General features: G+C 36.0%; 1 protein-coding gene across 1 annotated transcript in view; it reads right to left on the reverse strand.

Moving 5' to 3' along the window:
- Positions 1-22,768, reverse strand: part of LOC121737983 (ATP-binding cassette sub-family G member 4-like) — a 50,936-nt gene that overhangs the window by 21,774 nt on the left and 6,394 nt on the right. Inside the window, exons 2-4 of the mRNA XM_042129741.1 lie at positions 13,045-13,136; positions 12,757-12,886; positions 11,936-12,053 (exon numbers count right to left, since the gene is read on the reverse strand). Coding sequence (XP_041985675.1) covers positions 11,936-12,053; positions 12,757-12,886; positions 13,045-13,047 — 251 coding nt within the window. The 5' untranslated portion in view covers positions 13,048-13,136. The remainder of the gene's footprint in view (positions 1-11,935; positions 12,054-12,756; positions 12,887-13,044; positions 13,137-22,768) is intronic.

Genomic DNA, 22,768 nt, shown 5'->3' on the forward strand with positions numbered 1-22,768 from the left:
ATTATGGTGAATTCGTAGCGTTGAGTCATTAGAACACATTGTGTATTACATACAAAAGTTTAAAGTATATTACTATTATAATAATAACACCTTACAATCATCTTACAATATTATATTATTGTACATTAAATGTTTACAACTGTACTTATCTAACATGAGTCTAAAGTTATTGTTTAATCAAATCACGCACTTTTGATTTATATGATAATAAATTGTTGCAAAATATGTCAACAGTGTTTAAATTTTTGTTATAGTGGTCACAAGCACGACGAAGAAAAGAGTTTTTTGAGTAGTTGGTTCGTGAGAGAGGGATATGAAATGTATTCTTTGATCTTGATAAAAAGTTTGGGATTTTAAAAGAAATATGTTCTTAATAATGAAGAAGAATCAATATAATTGTGTATTATTTTAAATAAAAATATAGCATCTAAATATTGGCGCCTCATTTGTAATGGTTGCATGTTATGTCTCAATTGGGATGACTTGTAATCACAGAATTTAGTATTAGTTATATAATCTAATGATTTTAGAAATTTATTTTGGATTTTTTCAATTCTTGCAATGTGTATTTCGTATTTCATTGATATATTTTCTGTATGGAATATAGGCCAACACGGTACACTCGAACTCCTTTATTTTAGAGCGCCTTCTTCAATTTTCAATTTCAATGAAACCGGCCACCGTCACCGAAACCGGTGTGGGGAGTATTATATATATTAGAAATGCAGTAGGATTTCTATAAGATAAGATAGATTGATTTTTATTATTCAAGTGATAATATTATTAAACATAATACTTAATCTAACGTGTTAAAAACTATAAACAAAAACATATTAACTAATAAGTATGATTAGTTCTATGTTACAATGAAGTAAAAAATAAAACGCCAGCTGTTGAATCGTATTAGAACTAAAATGTTCATTGCATCGATATATTTCTGGATTTTTTATAATATTATACATAAAATATATTTAAGATTTTTGAAATATTATTTTAATACTTACACATCCAAGACCCAGGAACATTGAAAACTTTTTGTTCCGCCTGCGGGACTCGAACCCAGGAACCCCGGGATGAGCGCTGGCCACGCGCAATGCGAATTAATTTTCATCGATATTTTCATGGAAATAAGATATTTTCCCACATCAAAATGTAGCCTATGTCCTTTCTCAGACTCTAGAATAACTGTGTACAAAATTTCATTGCAATCGGTTCAGTAGTTTTGGCGTGAAAGCGAGACAGACAGACAGACAGAGATACTTTCGCATTTATAATATTAGTATGGATTAGTAGTACCAAGCTAAGGTTGAATTTGTTATGTTCAGTTTTAATAATTCGCTTCGAGCGCTGCGCTAGTATAAATTGACCCTAAGAGAAGAGGCAATGAAGAAGGGCGTTATTCATTGGATGCATCACAATCGCAGATATTACTGGTGGTTTACGTTCACAGAGTAGCGAAGATTTGTTTAACAAGAAGGCGTTTTTAATTCGATGTATAAAATAGTAGAATATTGCTGGTTAACTTTGGGAGTAGCAGATGCTAGCTAGTACTGCCACAAAATATATATTAGTAGTACCGTACTGCGGGATTTCAGTGCAACAGTTGAGTGAAAAACAACTACTTAGAAGCTGTACCTATCTAAACATTAACCACTAGTAATAAATACCTAAAGTGAAACGGTACAAACTACAAATACAATAGTTATAAAATATGTGAAAGATCGAACTTTGCTACAGGCATTCTACCCACGATTGTGAAAAAATATTATGATTTAAACTTAAATAATATATGCTCAGGGATGGTCCACATAAAGTAAGTAAAGTACTACGTCACACGATTTTCATGATTTTAGACCCCCTTCCCTTCTTGTCACAGGTGGTCACAATTGTGAGACACATTAGCGAAAAATAATATGCTGAAGAATGCCGCGAATAGACTGGATAAAGAGGGTCCCTGGTCCTCTTTATATCACGAGCTTAAACCCAGTAGTAGTAATGAGCCAAACTTTTTCTCAAATATTAAAATTAACAACTCTTACACTTGTAGTTTAGAGGAAACGGCGAAGGCATATCTAAACGTTCTCATCCCAGACGACGAGCCCTCCTTGGATGATGAACACCATCGCGACATTAGGAGTAGAATGTTAGACCCCATTCATACACCGGTCTCAGATGTACCAACCCCGGAGGAGTTTATTAAAATAGTAAACCTTTTGCCTATAAAAAAATCTGCGGGCGAGGATAAAATATCGAATATTATGATAAAGCAAGCGTGTTTAGCGGCCAATTCATCGATTCTATATGTTTACAACAGATGTATCGCAGAAGGTATTGTTCGCGCCTTAGCTGCGAACACCTACACAATCGTCGAGCGCGGCCGTCGGCGCTCTTCCATCCCACTCACACGCACGAGAACATTCGCGGCGCGGTACGAGGTACACCGCGAGCCCCACTTCGATACCTACAACCGCCGTGGACGCTCATAATTAAAATTTCTATTAAGTATATCAAGTTATCAAAATTGTTAAAACTGGAATATATTTGTATAAAGAGCACAGTTTTTAATTTATTCTCTTATGTTCGACCGAACATAAAGTGGCGACCGTGAAAAAAGAAGATTTAAAAGATTTTCAGCTATTCGGATCGAAGCTAACGGAAAGTTCCGGCCATTTTGTCGAGTCATTCTGGGCCCACAAAGAGACAAAATATTGCCAAATTATTGGATACAATTGGAGATTTGGAGTAATATTCAACAAAAATTGAGGATAAAAGAAGAGGATTTGGTATTTTCGCCGACACAAAGTGAGTCCGTTCCTTTTTATCCATTTATCATCTCATTTCATCCACATCCCATTCGAGTTTGTAGCAATTGTTGAAGCTCATAAATTGCATTTAGGTACATAATTTCATAATTTCTAATCATCTATTGCCTTTCAAAGCGTCTACTTTCGCATATTTGCCTATTTTTGTGATCTGGAAGTCAAGACCTCATTATTCGTCGCTTTCAGATTCCCTAATCTATTGCATTTATGTCTACTTTTGCGTCTTGAAAGTCCAAATTCATAATAATTCAATAATTTTTCGCTTTCAAATTGCCTACTTTTGCAAAGTTGCATATTTCTATTGTCTGAAAGTCTAGACCTCAACTATTGTCGCTTTCAGATTTGCTATACCTTTGCACTTTGCCTATTTTTGCGACTTGAAAGTCTTTACTACAATTTATCTGTACATTTTTGCCTACATTCAAATTTACAAAAGAAATTGCTAAACCAATTTGGCCTAATATTAAGTTTTTCAAAGCTTACCTGCGCACGCGCATCCATTCATTACATTTCATCATAAAATCACTAAAACTATTTCATTTTTATTTAATTAATAGTCATTCATAGATAATTATTTCACTATACTATACTATTTCACTATACTATTTACATTATCCTAAATTCTCATCTGTTTAAAAGATCATCATATTCATCCTATATTTTCCCACTATAGGTTTATGTGCTAATAGTATTATTTCTAGATAATACAAAAGATCGAAACAATCTATTCCAGGGTGCTTGCGCGCGGCGCGTCACGGCTACCTTGCACATCCGAGAACGCATACGGACTGGGAGTATTCAGCGACTTACGCCGGCTGCCTGCAGCGCAGTGCCTACTGATCCTGCATTCCTGCGTTATCAGTAAACTCAGCTGTTCTATTCATTGAAGCGAGGGCGTATTGTATAACATTTTATCTTTACGACTTTGTTTACTTATTTTTCTTGATTATTTAACTTTGTGCCATGGAAACAGCATTGAAAGCTTTAAATGTAAAACGGGCTTCGGTTCTGAGATTACGCAAACAGATATTAACATATTGGCTCAAAAGTTAGGTAAAATTCAGGATTTATTTAATGAGTTCGATGGTGTGCAAAATCAAATAGAGGGAATAGATGCAGAGAATTTAGATAATGAATTAGATATTCGGGATACTATTGAACAAACATTTTATACTTCTATTCACAAATGCCGCAATCAACAAAATCATTTATAGTTGAAAATTCAAATAATTCTAAAAAATCTTTTGCCTACAGATGTGTGGTGTGTAAAGACAATCATCGAATTTATGAGTGTCCACAATTCTTAGATAAGTCATTTGATGATCGGACTGCACTTGTAGGTAAATTAAAGCTATGCACTAATTGTTTGCGTGTAGGGCATAATTTACGCGGATGTAGACTAAATAGTTCGTGTAAAATATGTCACGATCGACACAGCACACTTCTATGTAGTTCGAAAGCGAACTCAAAGCATACTGAATCTATCGCGATGTCTGCGATGACTTCATCAGAGGTTCTTTTATGTACCGCACTTATTGAAGTCGTTAATCCTAACACTAATAAGTGTATAACCACTAGAGCACTATTAGACTGTGGTAGTCAATGCTCATTTATTTCAAGCAAATTAAAACAACAATTAAATTTAAATTCATTCAATTCTCATATTCAAAATATCGTAGGTATTGGTAACAATTCCTTACAAATCAACACCGAGCGATGTAATGTTATACTAAAATCTAGATTAAATTCATTTACAAAAAACATTACATGCTTAGTGATGCCTGAAATAACGGGCAAAATACCAAAGACTTATATTAATATTAAAGGTCTGAACTTAAAGTCATTTGAGCTCGCAGACCCCAGCTTTAATAAGCCTGCTGACGTAGGACTACTTATCGGTGCTGATACTTTTTGGGACATTTTGCTGCCCAATCAGCACTCTATAGGGACCGGAAATCCCATCCTACGGCAGTCTAAATTAGGTTGGCTTATAGCAGGTCCCATGCGCTATACTCATGACAGCCACATTGATAGCAATGCAATTCAATGCAATTTTTCCAATATTACTGAACAAAATAGTAATAATGAACTAACGCAAATGCACAATGATCTCAGAAGATTCTGGGAATTAGAGAGTTTGCCACAAAAATCTTTACTCACAGATAAGGAGCGAGATTGTGAGAATCATTTTATTCAAAATACCAGACGTACTGCGGACGGGCGTTTTTGCGTCAAGTTGCCTTTTTCTGCCTCTCTTGACTGTTTAGGGGACTCCTATTTCATGGCTAAAAAACGATTTCTGAATTTAGAGCGTAGATTTAGGAAGCAACCCGAAATCAAATCCGCATATGTCGATTTTATAAACGAGTATGCTAATCTTGGCCATCTCTCAGTTTCAGACGTTGACCGACCGGTAAACGGTTATTTTATCCCTCACCATCCGGTTATCCGCGAGAACAGCGAGTCCACTAGACTTCGTGTTGTTTTCGACGGGTCTGCCCGCACGAAATCGTCTAACTTGTCTATAAATGACATTCTTATGGTAGGACCGTCTATACAAGACTCTCTTTTTAATATTCTACTTCGGTTCCGTCAATATCGCTACATTTTAAGTGCCGATATAGAGAAGATGTACCGACAAATTTGGTTAGCAGAGTCTGATCGCAATTTTCAATTAATCCTTTGGCGCGATGCAGAGGACAAACCTTTACAAACGTTGCGACTAAATACGGTCACATACGGTTTCGCTAGCTCGAGTTTTCTTGCTACTCGTTGTCTTTGGCAAATAGGTGAGGAATGCAACGATCCTATTATAAAAAATATAATACAAAACGATTTCCTGGTCGACGATCTCCTAACTGGCCATGATGATGAATTTCAGCTCCGCTCTATTCAACAGACAATTTCAAAAAATCTCGCACAAGCAGGTTTTAATTTGCGTAAGTACCACTCAAATTTACATACATTGTTGCCTGCTGAATCTTTGCAATCTAACAATAATTTAATTGTAAGCGAGACAACAAATACTCTAGGTTTGAGCTGGGATCCTTCATCAGATATTCTCAAGTTTCCAATCGCAATAGAACTTCCTACTGTTATTACAAAACGAAGTATACTTTCTACAACTTTCAAATTATTCGATCCCTTGGGCCTCCTATCTTTGTGCACTATTGTTCCCAAAATTTTATTGCAGACTCTGTGGTCTTTAAAACTTGATTGGGACGAACCAGCCCCTAATGAGATTGCGAGATCCTGGAAGACTTTTATTGATGGTCTTCAATCTTTTGCGTCTCTATCTATTCCTAGGCCGGTAATTATTCCTAATTCTGTAAATAATGAAATTCATTGTTTTTGTGATGCATCACAACGCGCCTATGGTGCTTGTATTTATATACGTTCGACTAATGCCGAAGGTCAGGTACAAGTAAATTTACTTTGCGCTAAATCACGCGTTGCTCCTGCATCTACTCCTAGTACTATACCTCGTCTCGAACTATCGGGTGCTCTACTTGCAGCTGAACTCTGCTCTACTGTAACCAAAGCTTTACGTTGTAAAATCTCTCGAACGTTCTACTGGACTGACTCTAGTATTGTTTTGGCTTGGTTGCGTGTCGGGTCTAAAAATCTAAAAACATTTGTAGCCAATAGAGTAGCCGCCATTCGAGAGATTACTGAAACGAATTCTTGGCGGCATATTTCCACTAAGGATAATCCGTCAGATCTTTTAAGTCGCGGAGTCAATCCTAGCGAAATCGTTAATTTAAAATTTTGGTGGCTTGGCCCACACTTCTTATCGTTACCGGAGGAGGAATGGCCGTCATCCCAGTTTCAGTCTAATATCGAGACGAACGATTTACCAGAAATTAAGGTTAATTTAATTAGCAATCACAATAATTCTAATATTTCAATTTTTAATGTTGAAAAATACTCAAAGCTCAGCACAATACAAAATATTTTTGGTTATATACATAGATTTATGTACAATTGCAAAAACCCTAAAAATAAAGTTACTGGTTCTTTAACAATTTCTGAAATTGACCAAGGTTTAAAATATGTTATTTTCATTTCCCAGGCTGAGTCGTTTCCAAAGGAATTAAATTTATTATTAAAAGGGAAAGCTTTAAATCCTAAATCTAATGTTGCAGCACTTAACCCATTTATTCATGATGGATTGATTCGAGTAGGTGGTCGTATCCAAGACTCTAGCTATGATTTTGATATGAAACATCCTATCTTACTGAGCTCGAAAAATCACGTAACCAAATTATTATTTGAACACGAACACCGCAAGCTTTTACACGCTGGTCCTCAAGCTCTATTAGCATCTCTACGTACTCGTTTCTGGCCTATCAATGGTAGAGACTTAGCGCGCCGGACCGTATTAAAATGCAACATTTGTAGAAGGTTTAAAGGTGAAGTAGCTAAGAATATAATGGGTAATTTACCGTCCGACAGAATTACGCCAGATTTTCCTTTTGTTATTGTTGGAACTGACTTTGCTGGGCCATTTATGATCACGGATCGTAAGGGTCGTGGTTGTAAAATCACTAAATGTTATTTATGTGTTTTTATATGTTTTAAGTATAAATGTATACATTTAGAAGCAGTGTCTGAGCTATCTAAGGATGCTTTCATACTTTGTCTCCGTCGTTTTGTTGCTCGACGAGGCATTCCACGCAAAATCTATTGCGACAATGGTGGCAATTATGTAGCGGCTGCTAAAGAAATTAAGAATTTTATAGACTCTAATGTTGATGCTCTATCTGATTTTGCAACCAAGGAGGGCATAGAATTTTGTTTTTCACCAGCTTACGCGCCTCACTTCAATGGCCTAATGGAAGCCGGTGTCAAGTCAGCTAAATTTCATTTGACGCGAATATTAGGCCAGACTCACTTAACTTTCGAAGAGCTCTCAACATTGTTCGCTCAAATAGAATCCATTTTAAACAGCCGCCCCTTATCTCCTCTAAGTTCTTCCCCAAACGATCTCTATCCCTTAACCCCGGGCCACTTTTTGATTGGAAGACCATTGAAGGCGCTACCATCTCCATCTCTCGAAGAGACCAATATTAATCGTCTTGATCATTTCCAGCGAATACAAAAAATCAAGCAAGACTTCTGGAATCGCTGGAGCCAGGAATATATCTCCGAGCTACAAGCCCGCACCAAATGGCGTTTGAAAAGGCGGGACCTGCAGGCGGGCGATCTGGTCATACTAAAGGAGGAAACTCCACCTTTGCACTGGCGACTCGGACGGGTGGAGCGAACCTTTCCTGGCTCAGATGGCGCTATACGTGTAGCCGACATTGCTACTTCGCGAGGCAACGTGCGCCGTGCTCTAAATAGGATTTGCTGGCTGCCTAATCCTGATGAAGATGCTGGAAAGCAGTCGTAAGCTTTCCAGGGCCGGGTGCATGTTCGCGCCTTAGCTGCGAACACCTACACAATCGTCGAGCGCGGCCGTCGGCGCTCTTCCATCCCACTCACACGCACGAGAACATTCGCGGCGCGGTACGAGGTACACCGCGAGCCCCACTTCGATACCTACAACCGCCGTGGACGCTCATAATTAAAATTTCTATTAAGTATATCAAGTTATCAAAATTGTTAAAACTGGAATATATTTGTATAAAGAGCACAGTTTTTAATTTATTCTCTTATGTTCGACCGAACAGGTATATTTCCAAAAATTTGGCGTTCCGGTTGCATAAAATTAATACCTAAAGCGGGAAACAAACCTCCTGACGACCCAAAATCTTACCGTCCGATAACGTTACTGCCTTGCTTAGGTAAATTACTAGAACGTCTCATCGTACCTCGCCTGCTACCCGGTGGCCCTAAATTCCATAGCCACCAGTTCGGTTTCACCGCCGGGAAATCGACTGTGGACGCGGCGTTAGAAGTAAGAAAAATAGTTAATTTGTCGGAAACTAAATACGTGGTCGCTATTTCATTAGATATTTCCGGGGCCTTCGACCATGCCTGGTGGCCGATGGTGCTATTAAAACTAAAAAATCGAGGGTGTTACTGCAATATTTATTCTATAATACATTCTTACTTTTCTAACGGTCAAACTAAGCTTCGTCTAGGACATTGTACACATGTCAAAGATTTAACGTGCGGCTGCCCTCAAGGATCGGTAATTTCGCCTAAATTATGGAACATCGGATTCGACGATTTGTTAAGTCTTCCACTTCCACCGCTTTGTATACTAGTTGGTTACGCCGATGACGGGTTTCTTATCGTTCAAGCAAACTCGCGTTCCGAAATTGAGTCTAAAGCCAACAGTAGTCTTAATTTAATATCTGACTGGGGTAAGCGTAATCGTCTGAAATTCGCCGCGCAAAAAACTTACCAAATTCTTTTAAAAGGTTCCCTTATATCTTCCCCTAGCATTAAATTTGACAATATTAACGTTAAACGCAAACAGTCGCTCTGTTATCTTGGTTTTTACTTAGAAAATAAATTTACATTTTTAGAACATATAATTCAAACCGGTGAGAAAGCGAAACGCAACTTTTACTCCTTTACCAAAATATCTACTTCGACATGGGGCCTTTCATTCAAAACCCTAAAATTAATTTACACTGCTACTTACCTTGGTAGCATTTGCTACGGGGCCCCCGTGTGGGCCGACAGAGCAACTATCGGCGCGGCTCGTCGCAAGTTGCTACAAAGCCAACGTCTTGCTCTTATATTCTTGTGCAAAGCTTACAGAACCACAAGCACCGAAGCCTTGCCCGTGTTAGCCGGAGTTTTACCCGTTGACCTTGAGATTCAGCGTCGTGCGACAATGTACTATCATAACAAAAACATTGACAACCCGTTCTTTTTAAGCGCTCGCGATAGAAATAAAATAGCAAGATTGTTTGAACCTTTAGAAAACTCTTTGCAAAGCCTAATCTCCGAATGGCAGACGCGTTGGGACTGTTCCACCAAAGGGCGACATCTTTATAATTTTTTCCCTAATATTCGTGAACGACTATCCAAACATTGGATGGATATTGATCACTGCGTTTCTCAATTCCTGACCGGTCATGGAAATTTTAAGGCCAAACTCTACGGATTTAATCTGGTAGCATCACCCATGTGCGAGTGCTCGACCGAAGGCAACATGTTTGAACAAACAGCTCATCATGTTCTCTGGGAGTGCAGTCTCTGGCAGGACGAAAGAACTACAATGCTAAACAACCTACTCTGCACATCTGGTGTCGCATACTACGGTGATCTCGTGGACAGCGCTAGGAACTTCCGTGCCTTCAAGCGTTTTTGTCACAATTACTATTGGCAACAGTCTAACACAATAAATTAATTTAGCTGTAGCATAGTAGTCACTATTATTATTAACGTAAAATTCCCGTGGTGCTTCTCCCCTTCAGTTCTTTGACTTTCGGTCACTGCAACTTTGTGCTGTCTCCCGCTTTATATTGGGGAGGGAATCTGGAATTCTTCCTACTCCTACTATTTTCTTCTGATTAATTTCGTTGCGGGTCCCAAGACAGCTTTAGCATGTCCCTCGGGCTCCCTGAGATCATATCAAAGGGTTTTCGTGGTTGGATGCCGCTGTCGATCCTGGCGACACAGGAGATACAGTGGTGGGAATGTGTGGTGGGCCAAAGCCCGTTTAAAAAAAATTGTGAGACCCTCACCCTCCCCATGGAAAATTGTGACGTCACACGTCTAGTGAATCGCTGCTAGACAACACGGATAGAGTTTAGTAACGTGCTCCCCAACCTTTTTTTCATGCGGGCCACAAACATGTTTTGGTCTTGATGTCGCGGGCCGCAACAACAAAATTTTAGGGTTAAAAAATAACTTTCTTCATAAATTACCGATTTAAAAGTGGAAAAAATTTCACGATTTTCACGACGACTTTACATTATTATGCCAGTGGACGAGAATTTCAAAAAGGTTTAACATCACGCGGGCCACAAATAAAGTCCCGGTGGGCCGCATGCGGCCCGCGGGCCGCGGTTTGGGGATAGCTGGTTTAGTGCAACCTTGTGGGGATGTCAACACTCAGACAGCCGACAATGGCCCGTAGGTTATCGATTTGTTTATTTCGTACCTTATTAAATGTGTAACGACCTTATCCTCATTACATATAAAAATACCTAGTATTGGTCATGTAGTAAAATAGGTCCAATTATTGTTGGCAATTATCTAATTAGCATTAATACCTACTTAGTATTTATGCCGATCCATGTGAACTTTAATCCTGTATTAAAATATCCTACTTTTTATTTTATTATAATGATTAATGTGACGAAAGAAAGAATTTAAAAATAACTTAATTTAAAACTCGAGTTAATTGTAAGTTAGATTAGCATGAATAAAATCAAGGAATGATAATAGGGTTTTTTTAATGAAATAAGGGGGCAAACGAGCAAACGGGTCACCTGATGGAAAGCAACTTCCGTCGCCCATGGACACTCGCAGCATCAGAAGAGCTGCAGGTGCGTTGCCGGCCTTTTAAGAAGGAATAGGGTAATAGGGGAGGGTAGGGAAGGGAATAGGGTAGGGGATTGGGCCTCCGGTAAGCTCACTCAGTTGGCGAAACACAGCGCAAGCGCTGTTTCACGCCGGTTTTCTGTGAGAACGTGGTATTTCTCCGGTCGAGCCGGTCCATTTGTGCCGAAGCATGGCTCTCCCACGTAAATGTCCCTCCCACGTATGTTTCTGTAGTTTGCCAACCTACAATACTTAATGATATTTTTTATCGGCGGCACGTTAAACGTACAAAAACGAAGAGCAGTTTTGATTGCATGCACAGTTTATTCACTTACAATGTAGGTGTATAATACATATTATACAAAAAACATAACACTTATTATTTAAGAATTTTTGGTACTTAAGTATAATAATCATTTTTCATTTTACTCTTATTAACAATTTTTTTGACCATCTTCATTATAATATAATATTAAATATTATGTCTATAAATTATAATGAAGATGATCAAAAGGTTATATTATACATATTTTAATTATAATCACGTAAGTTTAAATCATTGCATCTAATTGGCTTGAAATACGTGAAACATGGTAGTTATTTCATATTTGTAAAATGTACAGTTTAGTTTATTGTTATTTAATTTGATTTTTAATACTTACGAATAGCCAGCCAGTATATTCAGTAAAGTAGTTTTTCCAGCTCCCGACGGTCCTATAATGCCCGTCAGTTCGCCTGATTTGAAACATCCACTCACTCCTTGCAAAATTTCTTTCTTATCTGCAATAATAATTATAGTTCAATAAAAACGGCTATTAATACCTAAATTTAAAAATACAAGCTTACGTTGAGCTTACGTAAACATTTACAATATGTATTTCCAACTATGGTTTATTGTACTTATATAATATTATTTCCAAGATTATTTGCATTACATATATTTTTTTCTAAAACAAAAACATATTAATTTGAAGTTAAAATTTAGTTATTCGGTTTAAAAAACTCACTGCCGAGTAATAGGTAAAGGGCAACAATTAGAGGTCTCTGACCGCAATATTTACATTTAGATAATTGTTTCATTTAATGACAAAATGATTGTTGTATTCATAATGCTATTATTATTTATCACCAGTTTTTTTCCTGCCACTAAGCTGCCACTGTTTGTTTTATTTTACATAATATTAATATTATATTGGTGCTTATAAATTTCGGGGTTCCACCAATTACATCCACAACCCACTTTAGGTTGTGGGTGTAAGTGCATGGATTATTTGTACTGCTATGCTAGAGACCTAGAGAGACTAAGAAAAGCTGGGTCAGAAAAGTAAGTAGAAGGAAATTAAAAAGTAGGTCATGCGACACTCATGTAGGTACACTTTAAATCTCAATTCTCAAGTTTAAAAAAAAACATATTTGCTGGTTTTGATAAGTACTTATTACACTTAATAATAACTCTCTCTCGTTTGAAAAATGAGGTACTTACCCAATCGAAGTGTTCTAAAATTAAATTGATTCAAAATATAGCTAATGTTTTCAAATTCCACACACACTTTGTCCTTCTCATCTATCTGCACTATATTATTGTCTCCTGACATTTTGTTTTCCATTTTTACCTACAACAAATTTTGTAAAAACAAACTTTTATGATAAGTAATAATTATTTTTATGATGTTATTGTTTTATTTAAACATGTTATTGTGTATTGTCTGTATGTTTTTGTGGTAAACACAACAATGATTCGGTGCTTCCTTCGCATGCACTAAAGATGTACCATCGCATGCACTAAAGATTCCTCACTTGAGACACGCAAGCGTAGGAGTTCAATATTCACAAAGGAGTCAGGATCTACACCATGCCTGCGATCTGAAAAAAAATAGCTTTTAGTAATTAGTTGACGGGCCTTTTGTACCTATCACCCTTTTGGGTGATGCTGATTGTCAAAATATCCAACAACTAAACGTTCCGCGCGGCTTCGCCCGCGTAATTTAGGAATTAGACGAAAACAGTAAAATTTTCCGCATAAAATAGCCTATGTCCCTACACGTGGTGCATTCTTCATGTGTGCCAATTCAAATAACATAAAAATTGCTCTAGTAGAGCAATTTCATATAATTTTCCCCGTTTTTTCCACATTCTCCTCTGTTTCTTCACTCCAATTGATCTTAGCTTAATATTATATAACCTATAGCCTTCCTCGATAAATGGGCTATCTTACACTGAAAGAAAAGCTCGTTCAAACAATCAAACAGACAAACTCTTCAGCTTTATCTACACTTATATTATTATATTATACGAGCTTTTACCGCGGCTTCGCTGGCGTTAAGAAGTATTATTATATACAAACTTTCACCCTCTATTTGAAGCCCTTGGGGTTGGAATTTATCAAAATCCTTTCTTAGCGGATGCCTACGTCATAACATTTACCTGCATGCCAAATTTCAGCCAGATGCGTCCAGTGGTTTGGGCTGTGCGTTGATAGATCACTATGTCAATCAGTCAGTCACCTTTGAGTTTTATATATATAGATTAGTAGAGTTTAGTATAGATTTTTGAACTCCATGAACATATTAATATCTCTCTGTTTCTTCAAGTATGTTGCGCCAAAATTGGTTTATTGCCCTTAGCCCTACATAATAATATGCTGAATATAAAAGGAAAACTATCACGGCTAAGAAGACTTCATAAATTATTGAGTAATGTTCGATCACTTAGATAAATGATTGGACCAATAATTTATCTAAAGTTCGATCAACTAAAAAAAAGTATTCGGAGAAGTATAAAGGATTTTTTCTTTCAAATTCCTTTGAAAGTAACTGAGATGATGTTGTCAGTAGTGTAAAACACGTTATAAATGTACATTCATTGACCATATAAAAAGTATCAAAAACTAGTGGTACTAACTACTATAACTACGGAGCCTAATTAGATAAACTAGAGATGGCTCAATGGTCGAAATTCGACCTTAGTTTCAATGACAGTTGGACTACTACCTATATTAATAAATTATTTTGTCTCTCATTTTACGACACGTGTATCATAAAAAAAAAACACTTGTTGTCATGGAAAATTCTCGAGATCGTTGAAGATGATGTCTAGACACTTAAATATAATTAGTCTAGACACAAACAATCTTTGTGACACCTGACAAAAATAGTGAATTCCATGACGGGTTTTCCGATAGACCAAAAATAGCAAAAACGCGGAAGAAAAATCCATATATTAATACGCGAGCCGAAAACTTTATATCCCTTTTGACGAAAAATGGGGAAACGTAGGCGAATGAAATTTTGCACAGTTATAGTTTATATGGTGAAGAAGTGCATCGAACTAATATTATTTTAAAAGTATGCTTTTATCATACATTTTTTTAACAAATAAAACATTACACACACTACAACACACATACCTACGAAAATGACAGATTTTTGAGTGACAAGCCTATACATACGAATTATTACACTCTTTTATTTATGGTTGAAGTCTGTTGACAACAACTTGACAAATTAAAATGGATTATAGTTTTTTTATTGAATCTTAGATACTATTAGACAATGCTTACACGGCCAGTCTGAGATCAGTTGAGTCCCAGAAACACGAATTGAAAAAAATATGATAAAGTCAATATTTTTTTACAAAATATAGGTAGTAGTCCTAATGTCGTTGATACAAAGGTCGAATTTCGACCATTGGGCGATCTCTAGTACACCTTATAATATGAATTATCTATATCTATATTATGTACATCTATACTGTATACATAATATTATAAAACAAAGTCGCTTTTTTCCCACATGTCCCATTTGTTCCCTTTAATTTTTAAAACTACGCAAACGGATTTTGATGATTCTTTCAGTGTTAGGCTATAGGCTATATTTTATCACGCTGAGACTAATAGGAGCGAAGAAATAGAGGAAAATGTGAAAAAAACGGGGAAAAATATTTGAAAAGACTAACTTGAACGCGCTAATCTCAGGAACTACTGGTCCGGTTTGAAAAATTCTTTCAGTGTTAGATAGCCCATTTATTGAGGAATGCTATAGGCAGATATTTTATCACGCTAAAGGAGAATATGGAAAAAACGGGGGAAATTATCTTAATCTTAAGGAAAGTATCTTAAGTAGTAAGATCTCATTAAATTAACTTTTAATCTCGGTATATGAAAAATATACATTCAAGTGCGAGTACGTAGTGTTTTCTACAAAATGGTTAAGGCATGCAAATGCAAGCAAATGGTTCATTGTATTAGATTATTTCTAAACTAGCTGTTGCCCGCGACTTCGTCCGCGTGGACTTCAGTTTATAGTGCGCGATGTCAACAAAATTGGTGTCAAAAGCTTTTATAAAAAAAACCCTGGTACCCCTTAAATCAAAACAGCTGTGCAGTGTGCACATAATATTTCATTTTTTTTTTAAATTAAACTTTATATTTTATGCCAAATTTTAAAGCTTATTTAGCCCCCCAATTACACAACTTTACCCATAAACTATTTATCATTGATAGGTTTAAGGTTACGTCACTATATAATATTAAGTACTGACTTATTAAATAACGTAAAAAAGATATATCAGTCGCATAAAATCGACACTCAAAAGTATGATGATACCACCTCTTATAAAAAGATGTTGGGCAAGCGTTAGCGCGATGTAAGAGACGCACGGCGCCATCTATTATGCATTTTTGGAACTAACTTAATTTGAACAAATTTTCGTATTTTCACCCCCTTACAACCCTTTTTTCCAGTAAAAAAGTAGCCTATGTCCTTTCTCAGGCTTTAGACTATCTGTATACAAAATTTCATTACAATCGGTTCGGTAGTTTTGGCGTGAAAGCGAGACAGACAGACAGACAGACAGTCAGACAGAGATACTTTCGCATTTATAATATTAGTATAGAGTATAGATTAATATTTAATTTTGCTGATATAGAGCCAAGAAAATATTTTAACGGTCTGCAGCTATAAGGTAGGTAGTTACAGCTAACTTAATGACGTTAAAATCTCGGTATATTTTGAAGTTTTATAATTGGTACTAGCTGTTGCCCGCGACTTCGTCCGCGTGGACTTCAGTTTATAGCGCGTGATGTCAACAAAATTGGTGTCAAAAGCTTTTATTAAAAAACCCTGGTACCCCTTAAATCAAAACAGCTGTGCAGTGTGTACATAATATTTCATTTTTAAAAATTAAACTTTATATTTTATGCCAAATTTTAAAGCTTATTTAGCCCCATAATTACACAACTTTACCCATATTAAATTATATAATTTTTGGAACTAACTTAATTTGAACAAATTTACGCATTTTCACCCCCTTACAACCCGTTTTTCCAGTCAAAAAGTAGCCTATGTCCTTTCTCAGGCTTTATATTATCTGTATACAAAATTTCATTACAATCGGTTCGGTAGTTTTGGCGTGTAAGCGAGACAGACAGACAGACAGAGATACTTTCGCATTTTTAATATTAGTATAGAAGTATAGATTATCTTTTTAAGACCGGCAAAACTTCAGTTTCGCAAGTTAAAACAAAAAATGTTTTATTTAAATGCTAGCAGAACATGTTTGCAATGTTTACTTTTTTTAAAATTCTTATCGTCTATTACTGCACTCGGCGAAACATGGCGGTAGCAATCATTGACTCCCTGTCAGAAACTTGTAATTTTCTTTAGAAAGCCGCAATAGACGACATCTTTTTTTTTATGAAATAAGGGGGCAAACGAGCATACGGGTCACCTGATGGAAAGCAACTTCCGTCGCCCATGGACACTCGCAGCATCAGAAGAGCTGCAGGTGCGTTGCCGGTCTTTTAAGAGGGAATAGGGTAATAGGGGAGGGTAGGGATGGGAAGGGAAGGGAATAGGGGAGGGTAGGGAAGGGAATAGGGTAGGGGATTGGGCCTCCGGTAAATATCTGACACTTCATTGTCAATTGTGGCTTTGTATAGAAAATGACAAGTTTTTGACAGGGAGTCAATGACTGCTACCGCCATGTTTCGCCGAGTACAGTACTTATATAATTTCCAAAAGTAAAAGTATGTTATTTGTTATTATATTTTTTTATGCTAATCATTCATTGCTTTCCCTATGTCATGATTTCACATTATGATTCATACAAGAAAAAGTCACTGCTTCAACGCGATACCACTGGCAGCTGGCTACTGCCAGACATTTAAATTTTAGAGATAGTGAACTTTTTCTACTGCTAATGACATATTAAAAATACTAGCTGTTTGACCGAGCTTTGCTCGTATTCGATAAAACACGAATAAAATGATATTTTCTGAAAATGATTCCTAACTAGATCGATTTATCGCCCCCGAAACCCCATACCTATGTACTAAATTTCATGAAAATCGTTGGAGCCGTTTCCGAGATTCCAATTATATATATCTCCAACGATTTTCATGAATATGAATACGTGTGTACGTGTTCCTTGTAGAGAGTTCACTGTGATAGTAGCAGCGCTGAAAGACAAAACATTTTTTTCACTTTTGTATGGGCAGGGGCCCGAGCGTCACGAGTTTCCCCATACAAAAGTGAGAAAATTTTTTCGTCTTTCAGCGCTGCTACTTTCACAGTGAACTCACTACAAGGAACACGTACACACCCTAAAGTATTATCTCTTATTTTTGTTACACACTGTATACTAATCTATACTAATATTATAATGATCTATACTTATAATTGGGAAGAGTTTGTTGATTTGATCGCGCTAATCTCAGGAACTACTGGTCCGATTTGAAAAATTCTTTCAGGGTTAGATAGCCCATTTATCGAGGAAGGCTATAGGCTATTTTTATCACGCTAATACTAGTAGGAGTGAAGAAATAGAGGAAAGTGTGGAAAAAACGAGGGGAAATTATTTGAAAGGGTTTATTTGAATTTTAAACGCGCTAATCTGAGGAACTACTGGTCCGATTTGAAAAATTCTTTCAGTGTTAGATAGCCTATTTATCTAGAAAGGTTATAAGATATATTTTATTGCGCTAAGACTAATAGGAGCGAAGAAATAAAGGAAAGTGTGGAAAAAACGGGAGAAATTATTTGAAATTGCTTATTTGAAGGCGCTAATCTCAAGAGCTACTGGTCCGATTTGAAAAATTCTTTCAGTGTTAGATAGCCTGCTTATCCAGAAAGGCTATAGATTATATTTTATCACGCTAAGACAAATAAGAGCTAAGAGAGGAAAGTGTGGAGAAAACGGGGGAAATTATTTGAAAGGGCTTATTTGAACGTACTGGAGCAATTTTTATGTTATTTGGCACACATGAAGAATAGACCACGTGAAAGGACATAGGTTTATTTTTTTGCGGAAAAATGTACGGTTTCCGTGATATTCCTAAATTACGCGGGCGAAGCCGCGCGGAACATCTAGTATTATAAAGCGGAAGAGTTTGTTAGTTTGTTTGTTTGAACGCGCTTATCTCAGGAACTACTGGTCCGATAGTCCATTTATCGAGAAAGGCTACAGGCTATATTTTATCACGGTACAACTAATAGAAGCGAAGAAAGAGAGGAAAATGTTGAAAAAACGGGAGGAAATTAATTGAAAGGGCTTATTTGAACGCGATAATCTCAGGAACTACTGGTCCGATTTGAAAAATTCTTTCAGTGTTAGATAGTCCATTTGAATCAATGATTTCTAAAACACCATAAGTAACTAAAAGTAAAATTTTCAGGAGACACAAAAACCTGGATAATTTTTGATAATGCAAGTAATTTATAATTATGTATATTATATTTTATATTTCTGTATATATAGCTCCTAATAATGTATTTTTATACATCTTTTTATTTTATTTTAGTATAAATAAATGGATAATAAAGTTTTTCACTTATGTGCTTTTGACATTAAATCTGTTACTTGTGTTGTTTTGATACCCAAGAAACTACTGTAACATAAAATAATAACTCAAATACTCATATTTATTCAACTTTATTAATCTTAAAATCATAACATAATGTTGCTATTGCCTATGCCTACTTTTATAGTTATGCATCATCTCCCACTTCATCTACAGTTTCTACTGTTGTGGTTGGCCAGTCCAAAATTTCATCATAGAAGTCTTTAAAGGTGTCAGGGACATAGGAAATTAATTTTTTGATTTTTTTTATATTTATCGGTACCAAAAGTTCGAAACGTAATGTTGGTCGAATTTATTGCTAATTTACGCCATTGAAGGTCAAACAAAGGTTAAACTTGGGTTAAACGTATTTGTTCAAAAATATAAGTAACTAATGGGTATTTTTTTCGTTTAAATACAGAAAAACGATCACTGACCTTATTCCTCGAAATGTTTTTGTAATGAGCAAAATTTAAAAAAATGGACAATCCCCATTGTATGCACTTGTGTTGTTCTAACAATCACCGAAGAGAAATGTCAGTCAGTTATGTTGTTCTAACACTAAGCGGTATTTTCAGTAGTTCAATTTACATAGAAAACGCAAAGCAATTGTGTTGTTTTAATGCACAATTTATTAATGGTCATAGACTAAATCCAAAATCGCTATAAACTCGATTTCGACAAAAATGTTAGTTATGTTGTTTTAGAAATCATCGATTCATTTATTGACAAAGGCTATAAGCTATATTTTATCACGCTACGACTAATAGGAGGGAAGAAATAGAGGGAAATGTGGAAAAAACGGGGGAAATTATTTGAAAGGGCTTATCTCACGAACTACTGGAGGAATTTTCCTGTTATTTGGCACAGGTAAGAAGTAGACCACGTAAAGGATTATAGGCTGTTTTTAGGGTTCCGTAGCCAAATGGCAAAAAACGGAACCCTTATAGATTCGTCATGTCTGTCTGTCTGTCTGTCCGTATGTCACAGCCACTTTTCTCCGAAACTATTAGAGCTACTATTGAAACTTGGTATGAAGATGTAGTCTGTGAACCGCATTAAGATTTTGATACAAAAATGGAAAAATTATTAAAAATTTTAGGGGTCCCCATAGGTACAACTGAAACAAATTTTTTTTTCATCTAACCTATGCGTGTGGGGTTTCTATGGATAGGTCTCATATTGGTAAAATGTGTGTTGGTAAAAAAAATATATATATATGATATAAGTACATTACTACAAAAACTATCAACGAAAATTGGTTTGAACGAGATCTAGCAAATAGTTTTTTTATACGTCATAAATGGTAAACCTTAATTTAACTTTCATTAAATCAACTGAAATATAAAAATAAATCAAAAACCTTTTAATTTCATAGAAATAAAAAAATAAAAAAGCCTTATTGCTGCTGCGGAACCCTTCATGGGCAAGTCCAACTCGCACTTGCCGTTTTTTCTCAAGGGTCAGGGGGCATGCGTCACGGGCATGCTTCACGTTCGCTATTTACTGCGCTATAGCGCATGCCCTTGACGAACAGAAAAAGGCACAGTGTGGACAAAGCTGTTGACGTGCAGGTATAATCATGGCTAAAGTTGTTATCGAAGGCGTGATCATTTACGTTAATTATTATCATAGAACGTGATCCATTGTATAACACGATCATAATATTTAAAAAAAACGTTTAAAAAAATCCGTATAATATGCGAATCCTCATTGTACCTATCCAACTCCACTTTTGTCCCGACTATTGCACCCAGTATGACTTTGGCAAATAATTATACATATTGTACAGAGTGTAACAAAGCTAAGTGAAAATACTTTAGGGTGTGTTCGAGTCCCGAGTTCACTGTAAAAGTATCAGCACTGAAAACGGAAGTTTTTTTTTCATTTTTGTATGGGAAAACTCGTGACGCTTGCCCATACAAATCACAAAAAAAAATCGTCTTTTAGCGCTGCTACTTTCACGGTGAACTCTACAAGAAACCCATACACACCCTAAAAGTATTATCACTTAGTTTTGTTACACCCTGTATATAAAAAGGTGGGATACCTATCATAATATAATATTATTGGTAATAACTAATAAGTTATTAACATAATATTAAGTTTGTCTTCTGAAACGCTTTCAAACTATTTTTTGAGGTACTTAAGTATATTTTGACGCTACCTGAACCAGCAGCGGGAAATGTAATTTATGATTTTGTAAATTATTGGTGAGATAATAATATTTTTCATTTTTATTGATATGCAAAATATTTCAGAAAAATAAACAAAAATTAATTTCACTTTTAATTCTAAAATGTTTATTAATGGCGATTCAATTTCTTCATTCACTTTATTTATTTATTTATTTAATAAAAAAAATTCATTCACTTCTTTAAGTTTAAATAAACACCTGCCTACCTTACGGCAGCACGCAACCGCTAAGAGTTAACCACTAACCGCAACTGCAGCTACAACTTTACTTACAACTTTAATCACAAAAATATAATAACGCGCTCAGTTAAGACTCCGCTCTCTACGCCGCGATAAGCGCAACTGTGAAATGAGTGGATAATATATTATCGAATATCAGGTTCTTGAAACATATACATAAGTGATTCAAAAAACGACCTTTGGATTTAAAAAGTAAATATTTTAATTTATTTTATCATAATACCGAATCTGTATCATCTGCATAACGAGGATAGGTCCGATTTAAGATGTCACGTTTCTGTTTAATTAATACTAGAGATCGCCCAATGGTCGAAATTCGACCTCAGTTTCAAAGACATTTCCTAATGTAAAGTCAAAATTTTTTTACAAAATAAAGGTAGTAGTCCTCTACTACCTTTATTTTGTAAAAAAATATTGACTTTATCATATTTTTTTCAACTCCTGTCTCTGGGACTCAGCTGATCTCAGACTGGCCGTGTAAGCATTGTCTATTAATAGTATCTAAGATTCAATAAAAAAAACTATAATCCATTTTCAATTTGTCACCTTGTCAACAGACTTCAACCATAAATAAAAGAGTTTAATTCGTATGTATAAGCTTCTCACTCAAAAATCTGTCATTTTTCCTAGTGTGTGTGTTGTAGTGTGTGTAATGTTTTATTTGTTAAAAAAATGTATGATAAAAGCATAATTTCAAAATAATATTAGCTCTATGCACTCCTTCACCATATAAACTATAACTGTGCAAAATTTCATTCACCTACGTTTCCCCATTTTTCGTCAAAAGGGAGACAAAGTTTTTGACTCACGTATTAATATATAGAATACAAGCACTAGCTGTCCCGGCAAACGTTTCTTTGCCATATAAAGTATTTCGCCCGTATTATTTTATTGAAGTGACTAAATAAAAATCCAGCTAAGTGCCAAGCCATTTTATTAGGTAGTGCTAGAAATTTAAGCAAGGTTGATCAAAGTGCCGTTCCACCAGTAATCTATAATAATTGTGTCATTCCATTTAGTTCGAACGTCAAGGACCTTGGATTATACATTGATTCGACCTTAACTTGGCAGGCTCAAATCTCACACGTCTCTCGCAAAGTCACTGGTATCCTGCGATCCTTCTATCGGTTTAAAAACTTCCTTCCTTCTTCAGTCAAGTTAATGCTCGTCCAGTCACTTATCCTTCCCATCATTGACTACGGTGATGTGTGCTATTTTGACC

The sequence above is a fragment of the Aricia agestis genome, chromosome 2 (assembly GCF_905147365.1).
Source record: "Aricia agestis chromosome 2, ilAriAges1.1, whole genome shotgun sequence".
Taxonomy (NCBI): Eukaryota; Metazoa; Arthropoda; class Insecta; order Lepidoptera; family Lycaenidae; genus Aricia; species Aricia agestis.